This window comes from Gymnogyps californianus, chromosome 2 (genome assembly GCF_018139145.2).
Source record: "Gymnogyps californianus isolate 813 chromosome 2, ASM1813914v2, whole genome shotgun sequence".
NCBI lineage: Eukaryota > Metazoa > Chordata > Aves > Accipitriformes > Cathartidae > Gymnogyps > Gymnogyps californianus.
This window is the reverse complement of record NC_059472.1, coordinates 73328994-73346385: the sequence shown is the minus strand read 5'-3', so window position 1 is coordinate 73346385 and position 17392 is coordinate 73328994. Positions and strand designations below refer to the sequence as shown.

Below are 17392 nucleotides of genomic sequence, written 5' to 3'. Positions count from 1 at the left end.
ATTTGGAGGGCCTGACCAGTAGGGATCAGCCAGGGTGAGAACTTCCACATCTTCGTGTGCTTGAGGGATGTTGGCTGGTTGCATAGGGATGCGAATAAGGAAATCTGAGTATTCATCCAGCTGACAGAGTGAGTGGTTAACTTTTTCGATATAACCTCTTGCAACAAGACCTGTTCCTGCTACAGTAAATGGTAACACATTGCTGCCCATAGCTGTAAGCTTTTAGCCTACAGTGGGAAATTGGAAATTATTCATGTTTTAGCAGAGGGACTACAAATGCTCTGTGCTGGGAGACTGGCTTTTGCTTCACAGTGAATTACTGTTTTCATGGGGTTACCTCCCAAGAAAAATTATTTATCAGTATCAGCAGATAGAAGGGGTAGAGGAGAGAGACTGTCATCGTGGGTGAGTAATGCTGGATCAGTTGAATCACTTGATGCAGCACATCAGGAAAGATTGAGCAACACGCTGGTGTATGAATAGCTTTTGCATCAGTATCAGTGCTTGCCTATCTTTTTCTTGATGGACTTTAGAGCCAGCGCTAATCATCACATTTGGAGTCTTTGAGCTACCACACACTTTGGACAATGGAAACGGTGGTAGTTGTAGCTGAGAAGGATAGTAAAGCGGAAAGAGCAGGAACACAAAATCTGTCATTTCTGAAGAGTTAATTGTAGCTTTCACTTGCTTATAACCTGTGTAAGATTTTTTTGTGAAACTGGTATAACCCTAGATTAGGTTAGCAGAGCAGAAGGACCAGAGCTGTGGCCTCGAGGGTGACTATGCTCTTCTAGTTCTCCATAAACATGAGGGAAAGGGAGGCACCAATGTGGAAGGACCTTACATTTTGCATAGAGAAACACTTTGCATAGCAGCTGGCTGTATTTATATTACAAATGACAATTTCCAATCCATGTGGCAATTAAGCTTTTCTTATCACTTGGATCCTCCTAAAAAGAAACTATTGCATTTATATGTGTAGAATATATATAACTAATATATACAACAGATATGTATATATAAACATATATAATATTATATATAACTTAATGTGTGTATATACTATCTGTGTGTGTGTATATATAGTGTGTGTGTGTATATAGTTGATATTCTCCTGATTAATTGGGTAAGTAGAGCTAGAGCTTTTTACAGCCAGTGACTGAATTAATAACGAACAGAGAAAGATTTAGTATAGCTGAACGCTTTTGTGTGGCTTTGGTCAAATTACTTAGAGGTGGAAATAATCAGCGGTTGAATTAAGCGAGAGGCCTGATACATACTGGAAAACCTCCATCGTCTGTCAGATGTTTTACAACTGTGATGAATGAGTTTGGATAAATAACGCGAACATGTGTTAAACAAGTTCAGGCCAAGTGCCACACGGTATGGTAAACAGAAATTGCACTTGAGGAATGTTTGAAAATATAAATGGATGGTAGGTGGTACGTGGAGAGCGCTGTGAGGATAGCCTTTCCTCTGGGGAGGGTAAAAGGAAAACTCTTCTTAGGTGCTTCAGAAATAGCTTTTTATTGTTATTACTGTTCTTAACAAATACAGATGTGGAGGTTTGCTGGTACTAGAAGGAATTGTTTGGGTTGTTCAGCTGTTAAGCTGCAAACATGGTATTTCGTGCCCATTGCAAACTTGCCTGGAAACTGCCCTGAACCAGCACAGGAGTGAGCCATGTGGAAAGGAACCCAACAGCTTGAGTGACTTTTCAATTTGAATTATTTGTTAGAAAAACTGTTGATGTGGAGGAGTTGGGGGTAAGACTTAAGTGGGAAATCAGTCTAAGTGAGGCTAGGTGTGCTCCAGGGTCTGTCTCGCCTCCATCTCTGCAGATGGCGAGAGAGATGAAAAGCTGGTGCCCCAGTGGGCAGCGCACCATTGCTTGGGGAGGCATTGGGCACCCTTGTTTCAAAAGGGAAAATCTGTTGCCAGAGCAGTGGGTGGTTTTGTATATAAACTTCTCTTATGCTGCTATGTAGGACCTGTGTGGCTAATGCACTTAAGCAAGCTCACTGATTTCTAAATGCAACTGAGAGAAGCATTTAGCACAGAGGTTTTTATTTGTTGTATTTGTTAATGGGGGTGAAATGATGGCTCGCGTATTTGCTTTGTATTCTCTCTCACTCTTACATCCAACCATACTGTTGTGGAGCCTACCATATCACACGTCTTGTTCCTGGAAAATCTGGGATATTTTTCACCTGTGAAAATGGGGAAGAATTTCCAAAAGTGAAGTTCCCACTTGATGAACATGGTCTTTTATCAGTAATTTCCTGATTTTAATATGTGTGGCTTTGCGCACCTCCCTTCATCCTCATCATGGTACTTGGAAAGTGGAGCAGTACCCTGCTTTTACCTCATTTTTATAAGGACGTGAAGTACCTAAGTACTTCCACTGTTAAATCTTTGCAGTCTGATGTACAGGTCCTTAAGAGAGTATGAAGGTGTGTCCCCACTGCCGGAGAAGCCTTTATATTCACAACAACCTGAGTAGTAATAAAAAATAGCAACTGAAGGACAAATAAATTGCACAGGAGTAGAGGATAGTAACTGCAGTGCTCTCTTGCAGGGCTATTGGGTGCGGCATGTGAGGCTTGAGACTCTTGGCTCCCCCGTGGTGTTACCTCCCTTCCTAGTGTGTTATGCTTATCATGGTGCCTGTGCCGCGTTCTTGGGATGCCTGTTCACGTCCCTCTTGCTGTAAGGCACGGTATGGCAGATGCAGCAGCGATGTGCCAGCCACCTGCACCCAACATGTGCCAGGGTGACCCAGGAGATGATGAGGCACGTAGTGTAGCAGCAGTAGAAATGCTGGGAGGTGAGTTGTCCAGCAGATAGCGGGGACCTCTGAGCCTCCCCAGGCTGCTGCATGAGGACTGGCCACGTGCTTGACCTGGCATCCACATGAAATGAGATTCATGCATTGGCATGGATTTAGCTCGAGATCTTAGTGGTTCTGTTCCAGTTTATTCCTGGGGTTTTCTTTTCCTTTCAGTTGCCAAAATGGTGCATTTTTCATGTGTCCCAGCTATTTCAGAATGATGGGAAACTTGCTGACCCTAAATTACTTTGACATCTGCTAAAAGTATTTGTGCTGCACTCTGTCCTTCTGCACATCTGATATTTCTTCATTCCCTCTCTGTTGCAAATTACCCTCTGTTAACTTAATTTCTGTTAATTTAACTATATCCTTCAAGTATCCTAAAGGAGCATCCTTCAAGAACCCTAAAACGCATCAAGACACATGAAAAAAGACAGATCAAGCTATTTGAACAAAGCTGGTTAACTAGCCTAATGTTTTTGACTGAGACCACGTCTGCTAGGAACTATGAGACTATTACTTAAGGGATTGTTCTTTGCTGCGTGACGCTGTAGTACTAAAGCAAAACCAAGTCTTTGTCTGTTGAAATGCTGTTTCTCCTCTTTACTCAAAATCAGTAAAGCCTCAGTTGAATTTCTATGTCTGGGTTGGGGCAGTTGAATTGCTGTGTCTGGATTTGGGCATTTAAAGATGTGAATTCATTAGAGGATGTACACAAGAACAAGAAGGACTATCAGAGGTTTAGGAAAGATGAGCTACAAGTAAAGTTGTTTAACATAAGGTAGAGGCTGTTATATGGAGACGTTACAAGAGTTTTCAGACTGGGGAGGTCTGAAAATTAAATTTAAATTTTAAAAAATTATTTTAGAAATCAATGTTATCATCAGTAAATGTAGTGAAATATTGAAATAAATATCCTGGAGATGCTGTGGCATTCCATTGGAATTCTTTGCTTATTCTGTTTTTTAATTAATTTGGGGAAAAAATCCTATAGATGAAGTTCCACTGGAGTCGAGTGCCCCCTCTAGAAGCTTTTCAGAAGGGATCTTCATAACTGTGTGGCTGATGCTTCTGGATGATGCTGAAGTACAAATAAATATTAATCTTAATATATATTGTGTGTCTCAGTCACAGGCGCATCTACTGGTTTTTGTATGTGAGGATTTTGTGGTGGATGCTTGGTCTTGGCCACTCCAAATGGTCAAAAAACCCCCAACATTGAGTTGGAACCCGTTGCCCCCAGCAGTGTGGCTGTGAGACAGGAAAGTCTCACATGCATGTAGGGAATGCAGGCTCAGGTATTTAAAGATGCACACACCATTGCAATCGCTAGCAGCAGTCTGAGGAGAAGCAGCTTTATCAGATTTTCACCGTCAGCTGCTGCTGCTCTTTTGCCTGTTGCCTTGCTATCAGATGAGTGGTCCGTACTTGCTGTCTAAATTTTCAAATGACCCCTGATGGGCTCGAACGCATGCAGTTAATTAGGAGGCTGCATCCTCTGAAGTCCGAAGGCTGGTAAATCCTGATGCATTTCCTGAGGATGGACTGGGATCACTGGAACAACCTAGTCTTAGAGATAGCCTCTGACATATTTTGGCATGTCTTATGCAACAGTAAAACTTGGTCTGAACTTGAAGCTCAGGAGCTCATTCACATTCTTGGCACAAACCTGTGATGTCTTTGCATTCGGATGTTTTGCCTCTTGCCAAGCTGTCAGCACAGATAAGGCATCCATAATTCTAGGGATAGCGGGTGTGTGCCTAAATATTTGATCTCTTTTTTTGGTGATAGGTTGCTATAATTTGCTTGTTGCTCTTTGTTTACTAATACTGATTGAGCATGCAGGGCAGCATGTTGGCACTGTGTTTAGAATGGAATAAAACCAGAAAACTCAAATCATGACTAGCATGTTGCTCTTAAGTACTTGTAATCCAAGAGGCACTGATGTGCTTGTTCAAGCCCAAGCATACAGGTCAGCAATTCGGAGACCTAGTTGTAAACTGAAACAAACGTTAAAGATTGGCTTCAACATACATTTTTTTATGATTATTTTTTAGCCTCAGATTGGTTGCAGTAATCTCTAAAGAAAGCAGTAAGTTCTTCTGTATTATTTTCTTTTCTAGCAATTTTCCCTGGCCCCATTCTCTTGAATTATGTAACCTATATTTTAGTATAACAACTACTTTCCTACTGTATTACTCTCTAGGGAACAATTTTGCATTAGTAGGGGGATGAACAAGACGACCTCTTAAGTCTTTTCCATCATCACTTGCTGTAATACGGTGCTGTAATATTTGACCTTGTTACACAGCCTTTTCCCTTCTGTAACCCTTTGACTTTTACAGAAGAGCAGTCACAGCATTTTTTGGACATGCAGAAGTGCCCTCCTTTGAAGTTATCAACCCAAAGTACTGTTTCCTGCACTTCAGAACTAAAGAGCATATTAGTGCCTTTTGCATTGAAGTAGAGAGGACCTGTATAAATAAATCATTGCAGGGAAGTACACTACAGTGCCTGTTCCATAGCTGGAATGAACAGGCTGAAGAGGCAGAGGATCTTTATTTTGTTAATATGTTGGCAAGGCTGTAGCTTTCGAATATGCCTTTCTAGTGTTGCTTTTTATTTCAAGGAAGGAAGGAAGACCGAGCTGCTTGAGCAATTTGTTCTAGATCTGTACTGTGTCCGTGGACCTACACAGTATACTTGCTTCACTGCCATTGTTTCCAACAGCTGGCTTTCCCCATGTGTCCATAGTTATCAGTAGGTATCAGACTGGATGGGAAATGTAACTGTAAAGGGGAATTCTGTATTCTAGCTTGCAAAATCAAAAAGGATACATGTGAGAGAAGTAATTTGGAAATGGAAAGAAAAGCTGCGGTGATATTCAAGTGGTAAGTGGATTCAAAGATGCCTTGCTGTTCCAGTTTGTTCGTAGCTTTCAGCTCATAGAGGGCAGCAAATGCTTTTTGTGCATTGGCCTGGCAAAATTTCTCCAGCTCCAGCCTGACCACGAAAGCCAGTTCTAAAAAAGATTTTTTTGCAATGAACAGCCCCTGCATTTTCTTTATCTCTCCAGAGACAACTAATATATAAAGCCTGGGTTTTTTTAATCTTCGAAATGCTTGAACCATTCAAGTGTCTTGGGGTTGTTGCTGCTGCTTTCTGTGCAGTTAAGTGATGCGTTGTTGACTCTGGGTTTTAATGTCCCATTCTAATTTTTACTTCATAATTTAAGTAAAACCTGCTGTTGTGCTCTCCTGCTGTTGGACTTTTTTGATTGCTTATGTCCTTTTTTCCACAGCAGCAGTAGAAGACAACTGAGACAGGTTTCTGCAGTACAGAGTTGGGAAAACAGTAGTGAGCACAGAGGTATAAAACTAAGGGAAAAAGTACTAGTCCTTTCTGTCAGCCAGCTTCACCCTGCTCTCAGCCCACATCAGCTTACATGTCCTTTCACTTGCATATGAGTAAGCAGGGCCTTAATACATAAGTAAGTTATAAATGGAAATAGTGAAAGGAAGTTTTGACACCATCAGTTTTTAAGATCTTAGCATAATGCAGTGCGACATACAGAGAGTACCAGCTTCCATAGCTGTAACGCTCAGGATCCAGCAGATGAAAACTAAGGTTTCCTTTTGCACTTAACTATATAAATGCTTGCTGTGTTCTAGCATCTCCCTGTAGCGTAAATCATTGGCATTTGTTTGCCATAGTGTGTACAGATAGTGTGACGAATGTTCTTCCTAGTTCCGCATGCATGTAGATGGGTCTACAGGAGCAAAGGAATAGTAATTTAGAGCTTTGTGAAGGGGAAAATCTGGCTAATGGTTTATCTGTGACATATGGTTTGCTTGAAGCCAAGCAGAATAAACAGAAGTTTGGTAGAAATGGTCGAGAGGAGAGATCAGTTTAGACCTGTTAGGCTCCCAGAGTGGAGTATGATGAAGACTGGAAAGTCCCTTCTACCAGCTATATGTGTAAAAACCTCCTTCTTTTAAATCTCACTGAATTACTTAGATGTTGCTATAATTTATCTGTATGTTGGTAATGAATCTCAAGCGTTGACTAAAACCTGGAACCAAGGGTGGGGGAGTCTCCAGGACGTTCAGGAATGATGCGTTCAGAAAGAAGAGAGCCTACCCTGAAAGGATGATTTCTCTCTCTGTTTTACACAAATGATTCAGTTTCTCACTCAAACTTTTCGTGCTTCCTAATTCTTAAGTTTAGTTCTCTGTAGGTGATCGTTTAAGCATTACTGCTTTCTTTAAGCGTTATTGTTTTCGTATTAGTGGCACTCCAGACCTTCACCTCTCCTGCTGTCTGTTCTCCCTCTTACTGACTCCCCTCTGTTCTTCTGTACTTCTCTTTGCGTTGTTTCTCTGTTGTTGCATGTCTGTGGTTCCTCATCCTCAGGGTCATTGTTTTACTCCTTGGTCCTCTGGAGTTTTCTTATTATTTCTCCTTTTCCCGCAAATGATTGAATCTCATTTCATATTTCTTGGAAATACAGGAGCAAGAATCAGGGTACGCTTCATGGGGAGGATGCTTGCACCTGGAGGAGTGGATACGTTTGTTGCTGAATTTAAATGTATAATCGTTCTTGTGCTGACAGTTTTATGTTAATTCCCTTGTGATAGAAGTTAGGACGTTTGGCGCTTCAGAGAAACGTTCAAAAAAGGTTAGCTCCAATCCTTCTTCCGAAAGTGGAGTTTCTGCCCTGTGTGCTCTCCCTGTGGAAATCCAGGGGACTGTTTCTGCCGGTTGCTTCTTGCAGCAGCAGGAAAGCAGACTTCTGCTCTTGAAGAGACAGGAAACCCCTTAAGCACGAGTGTACAGAACTGCTCTGGAGTGCTGGCCATACCGGGTATTTTTCATTCCCAGTGGTGATCCCACCGTGGAGTTCTCCCTGCTTGCCTGTCCAAACCCACAGGCTCCCTGGGGTTTGCAGGTGGCTCTTTGCACCCTCTGCTTTAAGCCTCTGCTTTAAGTCTCTGCCAGCGTAGCTTTAGGGTATGGGATAGGAAAGGATGTCCAAGGCTATTTTGTGGCTTTCCCTCCTCCCACTCCCCACCTGCAGGTCCTTTACAGAGAAAGGAAATAAGGATGCAGGCTTGAAGGGGAGCTCTTCTCACATGCAGGCGTAATAGGATCCTCTCCCCACAAAGGATCCCCCTCTCCCAGCGGGGGCAAAGGACTCTGCTCGCTGAGGGGACCCACTGTCCCAGATAATTAGCTAAGCAGCTGCTGTGTGTCTGAATGAAAAGGAGGGGAGGGAGGTTTTGCTCTGACGGGGGGCCGGGGCGGCATTCCTTGGAGGCAGCCTGCACATTCCTCCAAAGCAGTCGGTGCTGATGGTGACGTGGGCTCGGTGTTGCACAGCCAGGCTTCCTGAAATTTGTACACAGCCACTTGCTTGGGCTTGGGTCCTTTATTGTGGGAAAACTCCTTTTCCTCGCTAAGTGCTAATCATTTATCCCTGGATCAGTGGAAGAATATATAGCTTGAGTTCACATGTGACGTGTTGCGCTAATTAATGCATAACAAACTATTTATAGAGAGAAAATAAGATCCGATTTGGAGAAAAACTGAAGATTTATAATATGCAAAACAAGCAGTTGTGTTAATGCAATAGAGGTCAATGTGCCTGTGAATGAATCCCTTCTCCATGTATTTTCTAGGGGGGCTGGGAGGAAAAGTAGAGTGCCTTGTCTGGCCAACACATTTATGACTAGCTTTTGTGGACAAAAGCAAAAAGAGAGCCTATTCTTGGCACAGGACCAGGTCTTTTCTTAGAGGACTGCTTTAATTTGTTTGACATACAGTGAAAGACTGGCACACTGCACTAATTAGTTTTATATACAGTTGTTTTATAGATCTGCAGCACTATATGTACCCATGGGCCCACTCAAGTAACCCAGTGAAGTCTACCAGGCTGCTTCCTGAAGACTGGTCACAGGATTGGACCCGTATGCCTGACTTCTTGCTGTGCTGCTCAAATTTTTACCCTGTTTATAGAATAGTACCCATTTATAATTGGATTAGTGTAGTAATAAATTTGGAAGTGTGGTATTTGGCATTCACAGAAAGATTTTTTTTTTATTGTTATAAACATTTTTCTTTGTTCTTTAGTTTTTTTCCACCCATCAGTGCTGGTGGAAACCTAGGCAGTTCATTTAAATTCTAAAAGACTACTACTATTACTTCTATCACTAATACTTCTTCCTGGTGAGCACTTAAAATAATGTTTTATTCATTGTTGCAGGGACAAGAACTAAGTTTTTAGTTTCTAAGTACTAGCCAGTTTGCAAGTGGCTAGTGGAAGCCAGAGGATATTGCTGCTTCTGTCCCATGCAAGGACTTTGGAAGTGAATGGCAGGAAATGTTTCAAATGTCGTTTAATTAGATCTGCACCAGGTACCCTGCTAATGTAATCAAATGTGGAGTTAATCTCCCTTTTATGTTTTTGTAAGGAAAGGAGCTTCGTCTTGAAATTATAGTTTAAAGAAAAGAGGCATGGATGGGAGACGTGGAGGTCATTCAGGCAGCAGCAAGTGAAGCAGAGCAACTCCCATTTGTGCTCAGCCAGATGTTCACAAGCCTTTGCCAATAGCTCAAAAGGCTGATGCTACATAAATTACTATATCCCAGGGACTAATTCAATGGGTGTGATGGAAGAGGAAGGGAGGAGGATGGTACCCTGTCGGTCAGAGGTCAGATGTAACACATGGGACTGAACCAAGCAATATTCGGCCAGTTCTGTTTTTTCTTTTATTATTGTGGATTGAAAACACTCATTTTCCCATAGAAAGCAGAAGAAACATCAATACTTCCATTAAGAATATGAAGACCAGTTATTATTTTCTTTAAAAAGTCGCTTTTCCCATGTAGTTGAAAGAGTTGAATACCCAATGAAGTTCGAGCCTCTGATGGTCGTCTTTGAAAATCTAGGATCCCCTTTGAAAGCTACCAGTGGTCTGATAAAATAAAGATCTTTAAAGGCTTCTCTTGGTTTCTGAAAAGATGCCGATTGCAAACCAAACTGCCTCCCCTCCACTGCCACGTTTGTACCAAATTCACCTAGAGAAATCCCTTTTCAGCTAGCATGAGTTGTTTCCCTTTCCTCTCTAGGAGAGTTATTTTTACAAAAGTAAAAGCAAACGAAAACCCAGAGTAATAAATAATGGTTTTCTTTTAGAGCGTGAAGCCTTCTCTTGACCAAAGTGCTGCCATTGCAAGAAAATAGGCACTTGTAGGTTGCTGCCTCTTACGCTTGTGTGTCTGTATCACAAGCCCGGTTATCTTTGATGCTCTGCCTGTAGAAAGGAGTGGTGAGCTAAGGGAATCTCTTTGTCTTTCAAGGATATACCTTGATACACCCATTATGATGTGAAGGATAATTTAACAAACGTGACTCTTGCTTGTTACGGAAAGGTAAATAAAACTCAAGCCCATAGCAGTACCTGGTTTTCTGTTAGATAGTTTCATAAGAGTTGACTCTGATTTTGAACGTTTGAGGTTGGCAGTGCTGATGCTTTTTAATTTCTCTGGTTGTCCTGTAGTCTACAGATAAAAAACAGGGTTTCAAGGTTAATGAAGTACCAACTCAGTATCCCAAACAGTATTGCTCAATCAGTGGGAAGCCCGTGGAGGGACAGAGTGCCTTTTCTTTCATAAAATAAAGAAATAAGCAGTGCCCTCTAGTGTTAGTTAATATCAGAGGGAACCACCAGGAGAATTTTCTACCATCTAGGTATCTGCAATTAAACCTATTTCACAGCTGCAGATGCAGCTCTCTATTTCTTGAAGAAAAGTAGTAAAAAAGAACTGCGATAGCATAGCTTATCAGGACATAACTGTCAGAAATGCAGTCATTAATAGGTAAATACAGTCAGGTATCTCAAACTCCCTGATCTGTTTTATCTTCTCTAATCTTTAAGTGTATGAGTGTAGTATGTCTCCAACCCGTACCTGACCTGGGGAAGGACGGCAGATGTGTTTTACCAAAGGGCCAGAGACTCATGAAGTTTCAGGGAGAGGTGTAGCAGCGAGTGTTCCTGCTTGAAGTTCGGAGGTTCAATTTCTGGCATAAAGCAGTCCTGGTGTACATATTCAAGCTTGTCTACAGCACGTTATAACAGGGCAGTGAGCAGGTAGGTCTTTTGGGTGGTCCTTGGAGCACCGCAGAATCTTTTGGTTCTGGTGATAGTAGCAGGTCGGACTCCTGTTTCAAAACCATAAGCATCATTTGTTTCAGTTAAAGACAACTCTGCCAGGTATGCACCGTGGGAATTACAGTCACCTCTGTGCTTTAGCATGGAAGGCTATTTCTCAATCTGTTTAAAAGAGGGCAACGCTTTAAATTGCTCATGTAAAACAGTGAGTGTTAAAAAGCATTTGCTATCTGGTTCTGAATCGTCTTCAGTGTGAAAACATCATAAGCAAATGTGCCTTTCCTCTCTGTTTTTTTTTATTTGATTTTCTACCATAGAAAAAGAGCGTATGAGTGATTATTGCCTTTCAGTTTCTGCTGATGCATTTTTGTAGCCTTGGTTTCAGTCTGGGGCTTTTGGGATGAGCCCCAAGGTCTCTGTGGTGTTAAAGTTACTCTTGACAAATGGGAATCCTGTCAGACCTTGAGAGCATCCTACCGAGTGTCCCTGAGCTGTAATCTGGTGTATGCATTTATTGTTTTCTGAAAAACAGCACACAGAAATACAATAAAAGTACAAGCTTTTATAAGGTGACCCATGCAGTACCTTGGCTTATGCAGGCTTTCCTGCCCTGGGTGAGGTTCACCCTGGACTGCGGTTTTCTAAACCAAAACATCTTCTGATGTAGCATGACTCTGAGGAGCGACTGTCTCACTTTCCTCCTTGGGTTATGCTCCGTGAATGTTTCTGATGGCTGCCAGCACTATAAGAAGTGGCTGCTGAGACTTACGTAGACAGTCAGTATATTGCCATGTGTAAGAACATCAGGTGAAGAGATTAGGAACTTGTATTTCTGAGCTGATTCAACAAGGTTAGCTCCACGTGAGGAGGGATCTGCTAATGTACATTGTCTCTGTGTAGATTGCTGCACCCTGGTAGTAGATGTCAGAAATGAGATCACTTGCCTGGACTGTTGCCCCTCAAAAAGGGTGTCAGACCAGCTCAAGCGTTTGCGATACGTGCTGCTGTCTTGTTGCCAGCTTGATACTTCCAGTAGTTATTGATTCTTCAGCTCTAATGATAGACGCCTTTTTGAGCTGCAGTTAATAACTTCTGTCCTCTTTGCTACACACGAGCAGGGAGAGCATTGTTTGTGCTGATTGCCAAGGATGATGTTATGCTCTGTGAAAAGACCAAGAAGAAAAATGTTTGGCATTGTTCCTCTGAGATGTACCAAAAATCTGCATGCACCAATGAAAGCAACCAGCGGTATGGTATCATAACAATGGTTCGTTGGGACTTTGCCCTGGGCCGGGATGATGATTGTTCCTGTTTAAGACCAAGACCAACAGATGGCATTTGTTAGGACATTGATATTTATGTACAAAGTTGCCAGCACTTTAAGAAGTGGTGCCTCTCTTAATTAAGATGATAATGTACTGCCTTGTTTGGAGAGATTCTGCTTGTAATGATGCTGGTGAATTATGAATAGAGGGAAATTAGTAATAACAAATGCCAGATGGAGGTATCTTTTAAAGAGGAGTATTTTGTGTCGTATGGCATGTAAAGTTGACAGACTGGGTCTTAAAAGACCTTTATTATTCTTTAAGCTTTCCTGACAAAAGTACTCTTTATCCTGCCAAGAAATTTAGTTTCACATGCCAGTGCGTTTTTAAGTGAGAGTAATTAAAGTATGCCTCTAAGTTTATGGCTTCAAGTGAAATCCGTTCCTCCAATGTTTTGTCAGGAATCTATAAACAGTGCAAGGAAGGAGACAATTTATAACAACAATAGATTTGCCAATTCTACATGTTCTGCCTTTGAAATCAGAGGCAACTAGGGATGAACAAAACTACTTTCAAAGTTTACAAAAAAAAAAGTGTAATTTTTGCTGAAGTTTTACTTCACATTTTTCCTTTGGTTGAAGATGACTGTTGGGAATAGGAAATGTTTTCATAAAATTAAAACCTGCCTTCTTTGATTGAAGTAAAAAATAATTACTGAGTTCTAAATGCATTGAATCCTCAAATGCTAGGCCTTTTTTGTAACTTCCTGAGAGAGGGAAATAAAGTTTAAGTTGATTTTGTAGTGTAAAGTAGTAATTAAAAGAGAAGTAGACAAGTGAAAGTGAGAAATAAAACTTTGGGGTTTGATATTTCATTTTCTCATAAGAATATTCCAACTCCACGGGCATTCCAGCTTTGATCTTGTGACCTGCTGGCAGCTGTCCATTGCAGGGAAGGTCCTTTCATGATGATCTGTGAGTGAGGCAAAGTGTGTCATGGGAGGTGACCGTGAAGATTTGATTTTCCTTTGTAATTGTCCTCAGATTGCATTAGTGTGATAAATTTCAGTTTAGGACTGTAGAACTGTTGCATATCTCTATCAGATATGCCAAATGTAGTAGACCAGGAAGACTTGAAGAGCATACCTTCTGCTCCATCCATGCATAGTCACAAATCACTTCCAAATATGGAATAATAAACTTGAGATGTACAGTCCAAGACTTCTTCCAAAGGCACAAATTGTGGCAGGGTTCAGAAAGATAGCAGAGGAGTTGCTTTGGTCTTCTTTGAATTATTTCTATGAGTATGCATTAGTAGGGGAATAAATGAAGGAACATATTTCAGTATTGGATGATGAAAAGAAGACTTCTGCTTCATTTAGAAAAAGATCAAGATCAGTTTTCATGAGAATAAAACACTGTTTTGAATTATGCTTAGAACAGACTGTCCGACTATTTCTGGTATTAACGTTCATTGCCATTGCAGAAAGGATTTAACAATAGAAAGATGAGAACATGAGAAAAGAATGTCTAGAGGGAAGGCAGTCAAGGATGGGATTCAGTGGCTCTAGCTTTGATAACAAAAGCAAAGAGTACTCTCAGTTGAGTCTTTTGAGACTAATCTGGTACTTTCAACAAACCCTAAATTTACCTTAATGCAGAAAGAACAGTGTTTCTAGGCATTTTCAAAAACTCCTTAGAGCATTGTTTCTCTCTGATCTTGTTGAAGCTATTGTGAATTTACCTGGGAGATGCCATCTGAAGTTATGGACAAATAAACCCTGGTTTTACTTGCGCTTTTTAAATGAACGAGTCCTGTATACATAAAAAACAAAGCTGCTTTCTTTAACAGCAGTCTACCTAATGGGAAATGGGTGCTATGACTCTTCCACTCCAACTCTTTTGAAATCTGCACTACTTTTTTGCCATGTTGTCAGTTTTGTTTATGCTGAACTTCTTTCTGTTGTCTTTTTTTTTTTCTTCCAGAAAAACTTTACAATTCCAATGGACGGGAGCTGAGACGGGCACTTTTCTCCTTGAAACAAATATTTCAGGTGAGCAAATAATGGCTGTCCATTCTGTGATTTGAACGTGAATTGAATTTCTTTTTTTAACGTAGGGGATAACTTACAGTTTCTGGCAAAAGAGAATTTTAAGACATCATTTGTAATGTGCAATTAGCCAATTGCTTCTTAGGGTCTTTTCTCTTTATGGTCTGCAAGCCTTCCACTGTTCCTTCAGTCTGTCAGAAGGCAGGACCAGATATGGAGTAATGGCAGAGTTAGTGGCTGGAACTGCCAGGAAAGGAGAGAAGAAAATTGGGACTCTTAGATGGAAACTTAGACTGCTCATTAGACAGTGGCATAGTTCTGTATTGGGAAGACTGGGAGGGGTGTGTGAAAAGAGGAGCTAGGAAACCATGGGTTGGGGTGATGGCCCAACATTGGCCTAATAATTGACAAATAGACTAGGTTTAAGCCACATCAAAAACTGAAAAAGGATGTGAGACACATGGGACAGATCTGATGAGGAATGAAGATGTAGTGGGAGAGCTCTGAAGGTATTAGAATTTAGATTGAGGTTAGAGGAAATGATTTACTGATTAGCCAAAAAGATACTTCATAGAACTGAGGAAGGTATGGTAGTGACTGATCAGTTTAAGTTTAAGGAAAGGCATGGATTTGGATGTGAGTGTTTGTTATGGAGGAGACCTGAAATCAGCAGGATTTTGGGTCCTGCGGGGAAGTAGCCAATGTGATAGACAGGTGGTGTGGATAATAAAGTGAATTGAATGAAAAGCTTGGATTTCAGATTGGTTTTACTGGATAAGGAGAAGGACTCGGGAAAGTTGCAGGACTGGAAGGAAACTTGTTGGAGAGAACAGGTCAGGAGAAGTGGAAAAGAAAACGTTGGTGAGAACTAGAGCATACTGCCAATGTGATCCTAAAATGGAATTCAGGATGACACATTCAGTTTCTATCAGTAAATATAAGTGAAATCAATAAGAAAAGCACCTCTCCTCCTTTATTAATGGATCCAAATGGGGGATGACAACCTATAATGTTTTTCAGCCACAATAGGTAGGTGCAAAGGTTTCAAGCTGTTAGTTTAGCATTTTTTGCTTTGTTTTAAATAGACATTTATTCTAAGAAGAATAACAACGTTTAACAATTCTGCAAGACTGCAGAATTGCAAATTTCCAAAACATACAATGCTTTTTGCAGGTTTCAAAGTTAAGCATTCAGAATTTAGAAAATGTCAGAATGAAGATTTTCTGAACCATAGGAGTAGATGGTGAAGGGTGGACCATTTAATGGAAAATTTTGGTAGTTGAAGATGTCTTCTGGGTCAGAAAAAAGTCCTTGAATTTTGAATTTTTTGGACAAAGAGGGAGTTACAGCTCCAAAACAGTCTGGTCATCTCATGGCCACAGATTGGGAAAACCATTGTCTCTTCAAGGCATTCCTAGGGAAAGGCTGTTTGAGAGTCACAATGATGCAAGTTAGGTTTACCTGTGAGCTTGCCAAGTGGGTGGACTGTGTGCCTAGAGGAAATTAAGCAGATTTCCAAGAGTCTTCTCTGGTTTCTTCTCTTTTTGATCACCTCAACTGTTTCTGGGGAGTATGTGTATTTCTTTGAATTTATGTATTCCACAGGTTAATCTGGCCACTCACGCATATTTAGCAGTGAGTGCTAAGCCTCTCTTCCCACCCATCCTGCACCTCCCATACCTCCCATCATGACTTTTCCCAGTTTGGGTATTCATAAATGTTCTCCTCCATGTAGGTTATTTAAAGACTAATAGGTATTTATGAGCACATAGTGCTCAGTGCTTTCAGTGAACACACCAGTAAGATCTCTGTCTTCCAGCTGATCAGCTGTTTTCATGGAAACATTGTTTAAATATTTATCCTAATAAATTTAATTGGAGTTGACTGGGTTGAAGAGTAATGAGAGGGAAGGGAAAAGCGATGCACACAAACCCCTATCTGTGTATGAATTTAGTTTGTAAGTGAAGCCTGTCTGACACTTTCAGAACATAATTTTCCTTGAAGAATTCGACTTCCCTGCTTCCTAATCTATGTGATACGGAAAGGAATTTGGGAATTATCTGTTACCGCTTTACATAGCTACTTCTAATAGAACTGTGGCTGTTTGTCGAACAAACATACCCTTCAAAAAATCTTCGTATACTCTAAAAATACAGGTTCTCATTAGTGAATAATTGAGGAGAAGTCTTCCTCAAGCTGGAGAGTATTCATATCATATGCTCAAGTATTTGAGGTAGTACACTTCAAACTGGAAAATGAGACCCTGTATGATGTAAGCTCCTGTTTACCTGTCAGCTTCACTGTCTTTAACAACAGTTGCTGGCATTGCTAAGGGCATCTGTTGAGTATGATTTTAGTTTATCTCATAATGAACCATGAGAGAGAATGTAAAATGAATTTTATACCTGTTTTAGCAAGAAAAGCTATTTCAATTATTTAGTGAAGAAAAATACAAGTTAATATTATAAGGTTATATTATAGACCAAACACCATGGTCCAAAAGGTCATACCTAATTTATTTTTTACTCTATGACATCAGAGTATGTCAGCATTAGAAAACTATCATGTTAAAAGTTTTTTAAAAAGTGTCTTTTTCAATGTAAATATCTGTTTGATTTTGTATCTCATTATATTTAGTATTTTAAACTCCTTAAGAGTATAATATTTCAAAAATAAAATGTTGACTTCAAAACCAGTCTTTATTTTCATTTTAACAAATTTTCAGAGTGTTATGGAGACTTCATCATGTCTTTAAGTGCCAAGACCGTTGTAACACCATGTTTTTATAATCTTTTGAGCATAGCTGAGTTAATTTGGCACAGTTCTGTGTCAGTATCATTTTTAATTTAAAGAGCTTCAAGGTAACGTGCAGTCTCTTATTTGCATTAAGTGGGAACAAGCCCAAGTTTTACATCAAATATGAATTCCAAATAGTCGGAGCTCTTCATTTTTCCTGCGAGGCTTCAGCGAAGCTTAACAATGTTTGGCAAAAGCAATGCCTTTGTTTCAAATTTTAAATGAAAGATTCATTTGGCAAGTCCAAACTTGGAATTTCTTTTCGGTTTCTTCTGGTGGG

The 17392-nt window shown here is 40.5% G+C and overlaps 1 protein-coding gene across 3 annotated transcripts in view; it reads left to right on the top strand.

Annotated features, from left to right (window-relative positions):
* Positions 1–17392, top strand: part of FHOD3 (formin homology 2 domain containing 3) — a 413671-nt gene that overhangs the window by 181562 nt on the left and 214717 nt on the right. For all 3 annotated transcript variants that reach the window (XM_050891468.1, XM_050891470.1, XM_050891469.1), the window contains exon 4: positions 14252–14319. In XM_050891468.1, the coding sequence (XP_050747425.1) occupies positions 14252–14319 (68 nt within the window). The remainder of the gene's footprint in view (positions 1–14251; positions 14320–17392) is intronic.